Consider the following 15,952-nt stretch of genomic DNA (forward strand, 5'->3'; position numbering starts at 1 on the left):
ACAAAAAAAACAAAAAAAAGGAACAAAAAACGGTGTCATTTGGCGTATTTTTTTTCCTCAACAACAAATCCCCGAACTGAAGTTAAAGATATATAGAAATAATTTACTGTTAATGAATCAGCTACAGCTTAAATTCTCTCCATCCTGTTTGTCACCTGAACCATTTGAAAATTGAAAGTCAACAAAAGCACAGTTCTGTCATATGCATGTTATTCTATCTACAATGTTTATTTTAAAGAACTTTCAGGAGATTCAACCTGACAGTCGATTACTTACTGCATCAAATTAATTAGATTAAAATCTTGCCTTTCCTGTAATAAAATCCAGAAAAAAAATACAGGACCATCACAAAAATAGAGGTATTACAGATATATCATCATATACAAACCCAAGGTCACTAATTACTACTCTTACATATCTCCATATGGGAAAATTATCGGCATGTTGTGATTTTTTTTCGTTGAGAGATGCTTCAGAGGACCAGTGTGTGTGTGTGTGTGTGTGTGTGTGTATGTATGTGTGTGTGTGTGTGTGTGTGTGTGTGTGTGTGTGTATATGTGTGTGTGTGTTCAAATCAATAGGCCACACTCTCAGGTTATAGGCTAATGAGTTTATAACTCTGCAAAATTTAATATACAGTCTGGTTTTACTGCAATGTACAGGAAACAGACCTGGCAATAAACGATGCACAACTCTAAAAAAAAAAAAATTTCAAAGAAAATAAAAGAGAATTTTTGCTGCTCTTCCACAAAACAAAAAAAGATAAATAAATACACATAAAAGTATAACAAATAGTAACATATGTCACATTCTAATTCACTTTTAGTTTTACAGTTTCCAACGCGGGGATCGATGAAAAAACAGTTGTAATGATCCAATTAATTATGGGCAAAATTAAAAGCAAGTGCAAAATCAATCTTTCACGGTGTCGAGGATGGGATCAAATTGATGCTCCATCTGTTCACGCCAGCGAGATTTGTAGCCCGGAGTACAGCCTCGCTGCTGGAGTACACATACAGGACACAGTGTGGAAATCCAATACACAGGAGTGTCAATAAGTATCTTTTTGTTATAGTATTACAGTATTATATGTACAGTGCAGTACATGTGCAGCAAGAGAACTGTAGGGAGGCAGAACTTGGCAGCTTCCAAAATCTCATGTTTTTTCGTTCAATATATAAAATACCTACAATTTCTTCTAAAAATAAACATTTTTAGAGTAATTTTCAGACCTTTAATGTACATTTTTGGTTAATTCTGTTCAATTAAATTAAATAAACGAGTATTATTATTTATTGAGACACACAAAAAAATCTTATTCTACAGCTTATCAGTTTTTTAACGCCATTCTCAGACTTGCAGGGTTGGATATGAATCTGCCAATATTTATATAGCCACAAATTCAACTACATCACCATAAATCTCCTAACAAACCCCTCCCTTAAATCCAAAAGGATTAATATTCAACTTACAACCAGTGGTGTCAGCTCCCCTCTGCAGGGAAACGCAGATCGATTGGTGAAGTAACGCGAGACAAGCAGCAGAGTCTACAGAGGAGGGAGGAAGAAGAAGAAGAAAAACATACACACACACACACACACACACACACACAGAAATGACACCTCTCCCACCTAGAAATAAAAGTTCTTTACCACCCAGACGCCCCCGATCATCCTCCCCACAGTTACCTGAAAGTGTGAGCTGATGTTCGGTGGACCCTCGGTGCTCCTTCTTCCCTCTCATCCTCCTCCTCCTCCTCCTCCTCCTCCTCCTTCTCCATGCCACCTCTCCTCTCTCCTCTGCACAGGCCATTAGGAAGCGGGGCAAAAGATAAATTGCTCTCTGTCAATACATTACACCTCTCCTAATGGGTGCACCCGGGCTCCGAAAACATTTTCCAAACTCTTGACATGCGGCAGAATTGTCTTAAACACCGCAGTTTGTTTGTCAGTGAGGAAATTAATAAGAAATGTATTCAAATTTTGCTAAATTGTTTTTCATGAAATTCATACATTTTGACAGTTTCTTTCCTCAGATGATTAGAGGTATCAGGGTTTAATTATTAAAGGTGAAACTGAAAAAAAATAAATAAATAAAAGTGGAGCAATAATTCATTGACTCATCCTATTGTTTAATTTTCCTGAATGGTCTTTTTTTGAAGCTGTCTGACCCCGCGATGTAGCAGCTGAATAGAGCGGCCTCCTTCCTAAAAAGAGAGGGGTTATAAGGCCCATCTGACCAGAGTCAAACACAACACACACGTGCTGTGCAAACACAAGGCAAACAGAGTAAACACCGGTTTATTCATTTGGATATGTGCCCCCCCCCCCCCCCCCCAAGAAAAAAAAAATTTCTCCCTCCTTCTCTCCCTCCTTACCCAAAAGCCTAAATGCTTAATTTTTGCATGGAGGGGGGGGGGATCAAATTGTGGGGAGCAGGAGGGCATGTAGAGAGAGAGAGAAAGAGAGAGAGAGAGAGGGAGAGAGACAGAGAGAGAGAGAGAGAGTGGGGGAGGTGGGGGGCTGAGCGAGGGGGTGATGGTGGTGATGGTGGTGGTCTTATAGGGAAAAAAAAAAGAATGTAGCTTTAAGGGAAATGTGCAGCCGGCTGTGAAATTACAGCCTATAGTGCTACATATTGTACCAGAAGCTCACTCCAAAAACAGTAACAAAAAGAGAAATCATCCCCTAACCTGACCAGGAGGCAAGAGCGCGAGATGTGGCCGTCTGCCCCCAAGAAATGCCCCCCAACACCCAAAAACCTCACCTACCTCCTCTCCAAAATGCCCAAATATCTGGCGAGAGCGCGTGCATTTCAAAAAAGGAACGTTTTTTATTATTGTTGTTGTTATTATTATTATTATTAGTTGAGTTGTTGTCACTTCATGCTCACAGAAATACAAAATTACTAATTAACTGTAATTTCAGTAACCTTGAGATTATTTTTTAATTTTTTTTTGTATTTTTCTGCATTATTTGTTAATTAATTAATTTGTTTTTATTTGCTTTTTGTTTCATTGTTTGCTTTTCTATTTTCCCTTCCAGAATTTTGTAGCTTTAAGAAAGGTGCAACACATATAAAGTTAATTATTTTTAGATATATTTATTCTATAATTAACAATTACGTGGTGAACTGAAATACAATTTTGGATTATTTGAGATGTTATCATGTTCTATGGACTTTTTTTAATGAGATATTTATTAGGATCCAAAACCTAGATGCACCTTGAGTTTCATGTTACTCCACCATGCATTGTTTACTTTAATGAGTTTCCCATTCAGATGCCTGACTGCAGATGTAGAAGTCTTATCAGCTGTTTAATTCATTACAACACTTAACACTGATCTGTAGTTTATGGATGATTGTTCCAGAGGAATATTTTCACTCCTCAGTTTCATCACAGCCACTCAACTGCACCCCAAGTTTTACTTTTTTGGGACTTCACCTGTGTTTGAGAGCGCCTTTAAATTTGAGAAACTATACAGCGCCATCTACAGAGGCAGAGCGGCACTGCTCCGTGCAGAGCAGTTTCACCTCCAACCTCCACCACCTCCACCACCACCACCACCACTGTTCCCAGTTTGGACCACTGCAATCATCACACCATCAGCTGAATGTAAAAAGCTCATTACATCTGCATATGCATACATCAGAGATTTCACGTTTTCTATTTCAGATTACAGGAAAAATTAAGGTTATAAACAAATTAGTTTAGGCCTACTTGGGTTCCAGAGCTGACTTAAAGACTGTTGATTTTTAAAAAAATTAAGTAAAAACACAAAAATAAAAGAAGAATCGAGCTAAATCCCGGTTGTGAAAAGACTTGTGCACATATATATCCTGTAAATTCCCAGACAGGCTGTTAATCCGTGTAACAGATTGGGGGGGGGAAAGATCAGAAAGAGACACATATTTAAAAAATAATCTCTATTTCATTGATTCAAAACTTCCAGTAAGCGACCGAATAATTCACAGCTGTGATAATGTCTAATATACTCTGATATTTCTAACTCCGAATCCATTCCTTCTCCCTCCCCTTCCTGTCGGTGTGTCAGACCCAGAGACCTCCTCATTTGGACCCACGGTTCTTTTGCGTTGGCGAATCACAAAGTGTTGGCATCTATTGCCTTTGTCTGACAAGTCATCCATATAAGCAAAAGGGGGGTCTGCAGAGGGGAGGAGAGGGGGTGGTGGGTGGTGGGTGGGGGGGGGGGAGAGGAGGGGAGGTTTGCAGCTTTTAGAACCACAGACACAGAGAGAGGCTTCATTCCCAGCCCAAAGATCCAGCCTAACGCATCCAGCGCGAAAAGAGAAACCCCGATGTGTGTGCGCATGTTTCTCCGCCGTTTTGACGCGTGAATCAAGGCCACCAGGATTGAGGAGATACCGGGCCCTGCACGCTGGACCTGAACGTTTCATTTCTTTTAAAAGAAACGCGGTCTGCTCGCTGGCATGCTATGAGAATTACCTCTGGTCACCACAGGCTTTGAAAAAAAAAATACCGATAAACACAGGTCGTATCACTGAAACAACCCTTCGGTCATGCTGCGCACCTGCCAGACCTCCGCTCCCGGACCGGACTGTTAAAGCAAAGAAAGGCAACTTTTTGGGGGAAAGAAGTTGCCATCAGATCGGTTGTTGAAGCGGGGGTGGAGGGGGGCAAAATAAGTCCCTCCATCGAGTAGAATCACCTTTTTTTCTTCACATTTTCATCCTTGATAGGAAGGCGAAACGGCGACTTCAGTTGATTATCTCTCTTTCCTTTGCTATCCAATGGATATTCACTGCAAAGCAGACCCCTTCACAGCGATGCACCGTAAGTAGCACAACCTGAGTTCCTCTGCCACTGCAGCTTTTACGTGTATGCGGTGGAAAGAAAAAAAAAACAATAATAATAAATATATTATTTCTGCATAAAGGCCTGCAGCAGGGAGCACAGCGATTGTTTTTTTTTTATGTGCAAACAGCATCTTGGCGCAGAAAAACAGACAAAGTTACAAGCTAATAAACTGACATAGAGGCAAATATGTAAAGGCTGATGGTGGAGTCAATATTCTCCTCATATTTTACACCTTGTCTTATGTGTGCAAATTTCAGACCAAAAAAAAAAAAATTCTTAGGAAATCTCATGAATGAGCACAATGCTGCTGTATAGGAAGTGCAGATATTAAACTTCATCATAGTAAACAAAGAACATGCGTTGGCAGGTGCTCTGTAATTTACACGTGTATCACCCTGCAGCTTCCCGCGCAGGATGACAGTGTGACAGTGTGTTCAGGCCCTAATAAGTCAGGACACATTAGTCACATCTATTATTCAAATCATTCAAATAACAGCAAACCCCCTCTATGTCCAACTTAAGCCCACATAGTGTGGTTTATAATATGGTGAATGTGTTTCAATAATTGATGATCTCTTCATTTACCAAATAATATGTAATATGAGTGATCAAAGCTTGTTCAATTATTTAAAATTACCGTGCAGGGAAAATGAAGGAGCTTGCAACTTAATAGCCAACATGAGCCGCGGAGCTGCTGAGAAAATCTAAGCTCTGTGCTTTGACTGGAGAGAAACTTTCAACAATTGGAGCCTCAATTAAATTCATATTTTTTAATTATTTTCAGAAATTAAAACAGTAATTATGTCACAGGCCCACTGACTCATGTAGGCTGAATTAAATTAGCAGATTGTAGCTGCATAACAAGTGTGATAGACGAAAAAAAATGAAAAACGTGCTTCGTAATTCAGCGTTCAAGAAGAAAATGTTGCTTTGTGTTTTTATTTTTATTTTAAAGAATTACAATTAATCTGATATAGAAAGTCAAAGCTGTTGATAAATTATGTCCCAGCAACACAAGTGGAGAAAATTAATTAAACAAACCAGCAAAACTGGACAAAAATCTGCAAATATACTCATATAAACAGACATGATTGTTAAAAGGCAATTTTTGTTTTATTAAAATAATGATATTTTAAAAAAGCAAGACTATGTGGTGGTTTGCATTGCTGTGATCATCTCTACTTTGCCTTCCCTCAAATTGCCAAAAAATATATTCATTCCATATTTGGATCAGTGACTGATGACTGACAAAATATTATAATTTGGTCATTGTGATGTATTTATTAAACGTTTAAAACACAGACATGTAAAGCACTTCCATGATAGCAACCTTCTGATTACATAAAAATAAAAGAATAATATTATTATTAATAATAATAATAATAATAATAAAAGAAACAGGTAATTTTTAAATAGCATATTTATGCGCAGCCTTTCATGCATTTATATAAGTTTCTAAAAAAAATAGATGTAAATCCACCTGCTCCATAGAAAACAGTGTAACAACCTGCGCTTCTCTTATGCTATATTATATTCTGTCAGTGATTTTTGACTCTGCTATATATATATTTTGAAATGCTCACCTGCGTCTCTTCTACGACTTTACGTAATGTTACGGTTGTGTGTGTGCTGCTGTTGTATCCCACGTAGGGCACGGAGGTGTGAACCAGCTCGGCGGGGTGTTTGTGAACGGCAGACCCCTCCCGGACGTGGTAAGGCAGCGGATAGTGGAGCTGGCCCACCAGGGCGTCCGGCCCTGCGACATCTCCAGACAGCTGCGGGTCAGCCACGGCTGCGTCAGCAAGATCCTGGGCAGGTAGGCGAACCCTGCAGCCAGGTAGACATGCTGGGAAGAGGCCAGATAAATAGCATGTAGAGGACAGAGCTGAACCTCCAAGATTCAGATCATTTTTTAAAATTTAATTAGTTTCAATTAGGTTTCCTAAAATATAAAGATTAAACTGCAGATGAGTAGAGTTCAGACGGGTTTATAATCCATATTCCGTGTGGATACATGTGTGTACTCAAGAGATTCAAGAGAATTGACAGAATTGCTGTGAAGTATTGTTTGTAAAATCTTGTTTTGCTGAAGAAAAGTCAGATTTTTTGGACACTTTCTTGGAAAAAAAAAAATAGTAGCTCCAAAGCTTGCAACATGCGCGTGTTTCACTGATTTATTTTAAACTAATACTAAGCATCTATCTTAAAGGTATCAGAAGCTTCACAGACTGAAATATGTCAAACTATCACTGCCTCATTGGAGAATATTATTTTTTGCAGATACTACGAGACTGGTAGCATCAAACCAGGGGTGATTGGTGGGTCTAAACCTAAAGTGGCCACGCCAAAGGTCGTGGAAAAAATAGCAGACTACAAGAGGCAAAACCCAACCATGTTCGCCTGGGAGATCAGAGACAGACTGCTGGCAGAGGGCATCTGCGACAACGACACTGTTCCCAGCGTCTCATCCATTAACAGGTAGGAAACATTTCACTGCAGCGCTCTAGATTATGATAGAAAAATGTGCTTACAAATTCCAGATTTTTTTATTTTTTTCTTGTTACCTTTTGTAAATTTTCTTGTGGTTTAACAACGTGCTGCAGGATGTAAACAGTGTAATAAAGAGGGCCGGCAGAGCGCAAATTGGAAACCATTTATCTCAGTATCTGTGCTAAGCGCACCACCCACAAGCAGAAGATTGTTTGACCAACTTTGTGCTGCCCAGCGCGGCGAGGCTGCCTGTGGTCTCAGAGGTGCAATTCAATCTTTCAGACCAAACTCCCTCAACAATCAGCAGTACATCCAGGACTCAGTGAATCTGTCGAGATGAAAACCGATCAATATGCGGTGACCAGATCCCGTGGCGCTATAAAGCAGGCCAATTTTCTTTAGCACATCTAATGTGTGGAGCTGAGCAGCCTGCACTGAGAGAGAGAGAGAGACAGAGAGAGAGAGCAAGGCTGGCTTTATCTGCAAGATTTTATGCCTAAGAAAGGGGGAAATACAGTAGATTTGCTGCAAAATATTGCATCACGTGAAAATAAGGTCATAATTAAAAATAACAGAAAAAATATTTGGACCCAAAACGTTTTATGTGAGGCGATGATGGCGCCTTTAATGCAGCATAGGAGAATAAAATATGTTTATTAATAATTCTTTTAAAATCTGAGGTGATGTCTTGTTGTTGTAGATGTAAAATCATGATGATGCAAACGAGTGCAATATCAATTTTGCCAAAGTTGTGGCGTTAAAACAGCTATATAAATGCTTATATGACAAATTATCAGGTAAAATATCTAAATTGAACATTTCAGGTGTCACTGTTCAGGCTATAAATGTTCAGTTGTCCTTAAGAGATTCGTAAACAGCGCCATAGTTGAAGAATGGCAGCTACAGGAGGAACCAGGACACCCCCCCCCACACCCAACACACACACACACACACACACACAAACTCCTCCTCGCCCCCCCACACACACACCACCACCACCCCCCCTCCACCACCAGAGATCCCTGGTGATGAACTTTGGTTAAGAGGCACTGTTCCATAGAGCCAGCATCAGCATTACATTTTAATGAGCTGATGGGAGAGCATGGACAGCTCCACACAAGACATCTTTTAAATAGAGAAAGGCTGAAGAAAATTCATTTCATGCTTCGTGGTTGCTTAAAAAGCCCCATTTAAGGAGGCTCAGACACATGTATGTGATAAATTCAAAATGTACATTAATATCATTAAAAGACCCCATATAAAGTTTTTTCAATTCCAATTAAAGCTTTCTATTTTGGAAATGAAGGGGGAGCCTTATGTGTCTTTGTTTATGTGGGAAATTAAATTGTGAATACAAAGAACTGTAATTCTATCAGCCAAATATGAGAGCTACTTTGAATTTCTATTACGGCTTAATGCTGAATATTTTCTCTTTTTAGCAGAAGAAATGTAAGATTTCAATGCATTTTCGCTCCAGTGCCACACACACACACACACACACACACACAATAGAGCACACACACACACACACAAGTGAGAGGACACACACATTTGTTTTGATTTAGCTCCTGCTAAATATTTCAATATATGGTTGAGTTTGTAAAAGGAGCAGTCTGCAGAAATCAATGAAAACATCTTTAGTGCTTCATTCACAATCAAGCCTGGTTCCAGATCATCTGATAGTGCCTCAAGTTGTTTAAAATAAATGACAAGAGAAGTTTTCACTCCATGTGCTTAAATGGGGCTTTCCCAGTTAAGACAATGGGAGGGAAGAAAAAAAAAAGAAAAAAAAAGACTGGAGCCGAAGTCTTTTCCAGTCGGATGGTTCTGACTGTGGCCAGTCGTGGGTTTCTGTGGCAGACAGTCTGACCTCAGGACTGTTGACAAAAGAGGATGCTCTATTTAAACACCTTTCCCCTGCATGCATTATTAAACGCTACAGAGATAGTGTTGTACTACGAGTCTGGGCCACCACAACCAACAAGTAACGCTACGCTGCTGGTAGACATAAAAAAAAAAAAAAAAAAAAGGGTCCTCAATGGCGTTCGATATTATTGATTCAGAAGTAAAGCAATTTTAATATTTCTTCGGGGGATTTTCAGCAACAGCCAGGTCATTAATTCATTCTCCCAAATTGCTTATTCAATATCAAGAACATGGATACCAAATAAAGTCTTTGAATTTATGTAGCACACACAAGTCAAGGGGTCGAATAACTGTTATGGGGAGAAGTGAAAAAAATTAAAACATCAATATGCGCTCTCTGGAAAGTCTTGTTGTTAGGTAGCTTTGCCTCCAAGGGGAGTTTTTCTTTTTTTTTTTTTTTGACAGTGTTGGATTTATTCCTCTAAATTCTTCTGGCACCCACAGTAACATCAATATCCAAATCATTTGATCTGTTTCTAGATAATGTGGAGGACGAAAACAAAAGGAGAGCTGTATTTTTTTGGTTTGAAATCATAATCTGTGGTTCTATATTGTGCGGTTTTATCTAAGCGAGTGAATATTTTCATTCTACGGAAAGATAACAAGCAAATAAATAAGAATAAAGGAACAAACTGGGCTCGGAAATCAACCTGAAAAGGCTCTGTGGTCCTCACTCGACCTCTTTCGCTTGTGCTCTAAAATAGCTCTCATGGCATACATGATGAATAGTTTTAAAGTTTACAAATTATTGTGACAGCTCCCTTTCTCCCCAAGTGCCATTCAGATTAAAGGAATCTAATGCTGGCGTAAGCTTGTGCAAGGCAATAAGGAACTATTGCTTTCCTGTCACATGTAATTTATAGCTTTCTATTTGCATCTGTTTGCCCGTGTGACTAATCCCCAACTTTTTCTCCCCAAGCCCCGATCAATACAACCTCATCCGCATTGGCACATGGGGGGTTGCTGGTTCTACAGAGATGTTTGATCTGGGAAGCAAAGGGCTACTACTGCGATTCGGCCCCCGTGAAACCACCTCCACAGTGGGGGGAGAGAGAGAGAGAGAGAGAGAGGGAGAGAGAGGGAGCTGATTAGTGTGGGCCAGGTAGAGTCAGTGAAGCTGATCATTGAGGTGAATTGATGTGATTTCATGCTTTGTTTGCAAGATCACTCAGACCAAAAGTGCAATGAAGACTTTTCTCCAGACCTCACCTTTAAGGCAGAACCACCGATCAGATCCCTTCTTGCGTATGAGTTACATTTGATATCTTAATCACGCAGTATCTCCATAGCAGCTGCGATCACGCTCAAACAGGGGTCGTTTGGAAATCTCCAGCAAAGAGAAGACATTCCTAGAAAAGTGCCGATGACACCTGCCTCTCCTTTGTTTCTCAGGATCATCCGAACAAAAGTCCAGCAGCCTTTCCATCCATCTCCTGATGGGACATCCCTGTCGACAACAGGCCATACCATAGGTAAAAACTGCAGCTCACAGCATCAGTATCAGCTGAATGTTATATGGAATCACAGCACATAGAGAACATACATGAATATAAGCTGGCTGTTAATGTTTTTGCTTCTTTTTTTCCTAGTACCAAGCACAGCCTCGCCGCCTGTAACCAGCGCCTCCAACGACCCTGCAGGGTCCTACTCCATCAATGGGATTCTGGGTATCCCACGATCCAACGGTGAAAAGAGGAAAAGAGATGAAGGTAAGAGAATTTTTCTTTTATGAGGAAAACAAAAAAAAAAAACAACAACCTCAGCGCAGGATTAGGCATGGTAGCATGCAAGAAAATACCTAAAATCACGGGGAAAAAAACCTAAAAAGCGAGTAGCATTCCTTGCGGCTTTATGCTATAAAACCCACTTTGCTGAACTTGCAATTACAGCATTAAAACCTGCTTCTGTTCCAGTAGATGACCCTTATAAAACACCTAAGTCTGAACTCTGTTACACTGCTGTGTCAATCTGCCAAGGAGTCTTTTGATTTGAAGACACGACCTCCGCTGTTGTCTCCTGCAATTAATCTTTATGGAAGTGATTAAAGGGCTTTAGATAATTACATGTCAAGATGATGTAGCCAACCACCCAGGTCAGTCAAGAAAGCCTCTATAGCTCTGTGGAGGGCTTCTTTTTTTTTTTTTTCTTTAACAAAAGTGCCTCCACTTCTGCTGCTGAAGTAGTAGGTTAGTGGATATAACGGGGCCTGAGGCGATATAGATTATTGGTTCTGTAAGCAATAGGCTTCCTTAATGTCACTACATAAGCAGCTGATGAGAATAGCTAAACAGATGCACTCATGTTACGAGGCGTGTTCGGGTACGGAGGGATGATGTGGCTGCTGAAAAGGGGCAGTTATCTCAAACAGGGTGGGGAATGAGTGCCTTATTTCTGCAGTGCTCTGGAATGAGAGCTAATCAGAGCACGGCAGCAGTTTACATAGCGTCTTCTTTGTTCTGGCGTTTGTTGAGAAGCGCGGGGGTTTGCGGGATATTGAGTGGAATTGATGTTTTATGTGCGTGCAGGGAGGGAGGGATGACTAATGACCTGTCAGAGGTAGATTTCCTGGCAAAGATATAAAAACCAGCATGACGTGGACATGGCAAATGACATAATCAAGTCTTTCCCTGTAAGAGATGCAATCGCAAGGGCATAATGCAAACGTCTGGTATTTTCAAGGGTTCATTTTCAGTCGTTCGAGGACCTCTCATATTAGCCAGGGTGTAATGTCTAGTCACTGAATGATAGAATGCACACATTTCTATGCAGATTGCTGCTGAAGGGCAAAGAGGTATTAAAGGGCATGGAGAGGAATAAGGTATGTGTGTGCGTGTGTAAGAAGGAGAGCTGGCCTGTTTTGTGGAGGTCTTCCAGGTGACAGCGCCATGTTTCTACGGCTATTCAGTCTCAAATGATTCCCCTGATGTGCTGCCATTTCTGTGATTTAGGTGCTCGGCTAGCATTACGATAAAAGAGAAGAAAGCTGTGTGTGTGTGTGTGTGGATGTGTGCGCTCATGTGTGTGTTTGCGACAGGGTAGGACTTGTACTGAGGGTGACAGGAGGGGGTGGGGGGGGGGAGCTGTGGTTCTTATATACTCTCTGAACCTCCTGGTGCCTACCTGGAACCACAGGGTCAGGGATACTTTATCTTTCCAAAACATAAACCCCAGGCCTTGGCTGCACACACACACACACGGCCGACAAAGCAATGTCTCGCCTCGAGCCACAGTTTGTAAGAATAGTATATTACATACGATGTTACCCTGTGGACACTATTGTCCTGTTGCTGTCGTCTCTGAAAGTGTACCGAAAAACAAACCCGAATTAAAAAAAAAAAAATAGTAAGCAACTGAAGTGGCTGATGTGTCCCTGAAAACTGAGGAGACCTAGCTTATGTCCTCTGTATTTTGTGTTTTGTAACCTTTGCAACCATAAGTTTGGTAGAAATGGAGTGTCATCAAGAAAATAGTGAGTGGTTTTATATGAAATTGAGGCCACAGCTCCAGTATGTCATAACCTGTGGTAAATATGGCCCTATATAACCATGTATTATTATTTTTGGGGGGTGTATTGTTGAAAGAAAATCATCCCGGATTCTATATTTGGCCAAAAAAATTATAAGTGTGTATTGAACTTCACCATCAACTGTTTTAAGTGGCATTCTTTCTTTGCTTTACATAAAAAATACTAACAAAAATAAGGCGTGTTGTCGCTTTTTGTCTGGAAATGATCAAATAGTACTGAATAACTGTTGTTTTTCTAGCAAAACCAGTCATCCACCAACATCATATGTAGGATTGATGATTTTAAATCCTGGTTACGGTCTTGCTTTGAAATCAAACAGTTTTTCAGTAAGAAACATGCTTGTGCTAACCGTCGTGGTCCTGTTTGTCTCAAACTGCTTATTTCTTCACCTAAAGTCTGTGTTTCAGTGTTGCCTCGTTTGCTATTCAGACATATTTTGCTTTGCTCAGTAGGCAGTAGTCTATAGTCACTTAATGCCTGGATTAAATTTCCTCACAGCACAGTGGCTTGCCTGAGCCCTATTTAACTTGGTAAGCCTCATGATGATTATGGCACAAGCAGTCATTATCAAGGGTTGAAAACATGAACAAAAATGAGCGAAGGGAAGGGAAGGAAAGGAGGGGAAGGGTTAGGGAGGGGAGGCGGTGTGCAACACAAGCTGCGGTGAAATGGATTGGCTGTGTAGCCCAGAGTATTTGTTTTAGGCAGTAGCTGTGGCTCTCTGCCAAGCGAGCAGACAGCTCCTAAGTTTCCAAGTCAGCAGTGCCCTTAAAAAAAGGTCCCCATTACAGGAGGGATGTAGAGATAATGTAGTGTGACACACGTTATGTACACTGGGTCTCGGCAAGAGGAGCTTCAGGGACACAGGTGTCATAAGACCCATTAATCTGCTATTGTCACGTGTTATTGCAAATTAAAAGTAGCATGTTACACTTGGCAGCCATTGTTGCGGACGGACAGAGTGGGGGGAGAGAGCGGGAGAGAGAGACCCCTGGAGATGGTGTCTTTGGTGACCACGGCTGTCCACACGTTTTACAAAGTGACATATATTAGAATTTGCAATTCTGCAGAGAAAAGCTATTACCTCACAGATTAACATCCAAGTACCCCACCACCACCCGCCTCACTCCCTGCATCCCAACTCCACCACCCCCACTGCCTCTGACACTGTAGGCTTCAGAAAAGACAAAGGAGAAGCTTGAGCTGCTTCTCTTTGGGGTGAAATGAAAAAAAAAAAATTCATACAGAATCTGATGTTTAAGTACAAATTTGCTTTCATGGATGTTTTTGTTCACGTTGCATTGACCTGAGCAGACAGTTTGAAGGTCTGTTGAGAACATGCAGTGTCCAATGGACAGAATGATAAACCCATGAAGTGTGTCCGGTCTTTCAAAGTCATATCACACGTCCTTTCAGACTGGCCAACAAATTGCACAATCAGACCTGCAGTTGATTCTTAATTTCAGCCATTCTGAGCGCTTTCTGCTTTGTGTCAGTCTTTCTTCTTGATTTATGAGAGAAATACCAAGAGAGAAATTTCATGATAAGATGATCATCATATATTTCAAAAGCCAACAACAATAGCCAGTGGCAGTCAGAATGGATGTGATTCTGTGCTTCAGTAGCTGTTGAATTAATTATTTCTCATCTCTGAGCGTCATGAGGACTGAACCGTGTGTGGAGATGAGTGATGGAGCGGGCCTGCGTCACACCCTGCTCTGTGTCTCAGCATCTGTTTTGGAGGAGAGGAAGAATCAACACAGGAACTCAGAGCGAAGCGAAATGTCAGCACCTAAGTGCAACCTCCAAATTAGATTGATAAAGCCTTTAAAAGCTCGAGAACATCACAGCAAACAGCACCAACAGTAAGCAATGTGGCTTAACGCCTTTCCACACTTTTCTCTTCTGAATATAAGAATTAATCAGATTATTTTCTGGTTATTTGTCTATTTTTCAGGTTTTACTCAGGATCTGCCGGTGTAAAGTTGTAGAGCTGGCCTACGTAGAGCGACGTTAGTAAAGTTATTGCAGCATTGCAGCATTAAACAAGGCCAGAGAGGTCAAGTGGGTCAATTTACCATGAATAATGCTCATTTTATTATGAACAAAAACATGTACACCCCCCCCTCCCCAACCCTAACCCTAACCCCCCCATGGCAACGAATCTCACTCCTAGCTGAAGTCAAAAATTGGCAGCCCTGTTTTCATTACATTTGAAACTGCAAATTATTAAATATTTAAATGTTTGGTTTAGGAAATGTCAGAAAAAAGTGAAAAATGCCAGTTCCCTAGATCACAATGGTGGACCAACAGTCCAAAACTCAAATATATTCCATTTACAATGGTATAAAACGGAGAAAAGCAGCAAATTCTTACATTTGAGAAGCTGCCAACAGAGAATTAGAAAGAAAATTAAAAATAATCGATTATCAAAATTGCTAATTTTCCGTCGATCAGCTCATCTATTTGATTCAACAGTAATCACAGATCTTTGGTGATGCAGAACAAACATATTATATCCCAAAGACAGTATTTCATTCATGCTGACATAATCAAAACATTCAATTAGAAAAAACAAAATGCAGCTGAGTTCATCCAATTTGATGCAAATGAGTTTTAATTTGATCTCATTTAGCCAAGAATTGAACCAGGCGGGAAATTATAGAGGTGTATTATCGCGAACTACGTAACAATGTGTTAGGGGATCGAGAGCGTATATATGCTGACATGTTATTTAAACAAGGAGTAGACAGTGGGGATAAGCTCACTCATCTGAGGGGGGCTTTCATGACCTCAAGGTGCCAGCTAACCTCCCTGTGCCTCTAACAAGAACTCGGAAACTCAAATTTAATTGTGTGAAAGAGTTTAAACTTTCATTCTGAAATCATTCTTTTCCTCTGTTAGAGTCAGTCTTTCGGAAAAACGACTTTTCATAGCCAATCTGCACTTCATTATGATAATTGTTCTGTTTTTGTTTGGCGGGCAGTCACTCGGACTCACTCCCAGCCTCAGAGTTGCGTTGGCTAAAGCCTCCTGCTAGGGGTCGCAACCTCTGGGTGCCAAACCCGCAGAGAGGAGTCTGCTCTCTAGAGCTGGTTATCTGATCTGATAGAGGCTGCTCCCTCGTTACCGGAGTGTTAATACAGACTGATGTCAAGATGAATACACTC

General features: G+C 40.6%; 1 protein-coding gene and 1 long non-coding RNA gene across 2 annotated transcripts in view; one reads left to right on the forward strand and one right to left on the reverse strand.

Moving 5' to 3' along the window:
* Window positions 1-822: 822 nt before the first annotated feature.
* On the reverse strand, window positions 823-1,745 carry LOC121886471. Its single transcript, XR_006092745.1, has 3 exons — window positions 1,689-1,745; window positions 1,473-1,547; window positions 823-1,002 (listed from the first exon to the last, which is right to left on the reverse strand). It is a non-coding gene; the product is annotated as an uncharacterized LOC121886471 (long non-coding RNA).
* A 2,528-nt stretch (window positions 1,746-4,273) lies between these two features.
* LOC121886895 (paired box protein Pax-2a-like) overlaps window positions 4,274-15,952 on the forward strand; it is a 32,237-nt gene continuing 20,558 nt past the window's right edge. Inside the window, exons 1-5 of the mRNA XM_042397260.1 lie at window positions 4,274-4,816; window positions 6,491-6,656; window positions 7,121-7,318; window positions 10,649-10,728; window positions 10,846-10,965. Of these exons, the coding sequence (XP_042253194.1) occupies window positions 4,774-4,816; window positions 6,491-6,656; window positions 7,121-7,318; window positions 10,649-10,728; window positions 10,846-10,965 (607 nt within the window). The 5' untranslated portion in view covers window positions 4,274-4,773. The remainder of the gene's footprint in view (window positions 4,817-6,490; window positions 6,657-7,120; window positions 7,319-10,648; window positions 10,729-10,845; window positions 10,966-15,952) is intronic.

Source organism: Thunnus maccoyii, chromosome 20 (assembly GCF_910596095.1).
Source record: "Thunnus maccoyii chromosome 20, fThuMac1.1, whole genome shotgun sequence".
In the NCBI taxonomy this organism is placed as follows: Eukaryota; Metazoa; Chordata; class Actinopteri; order Scombriformes; family Scombridae; genus Thunnus; species Thunnus maccoyii.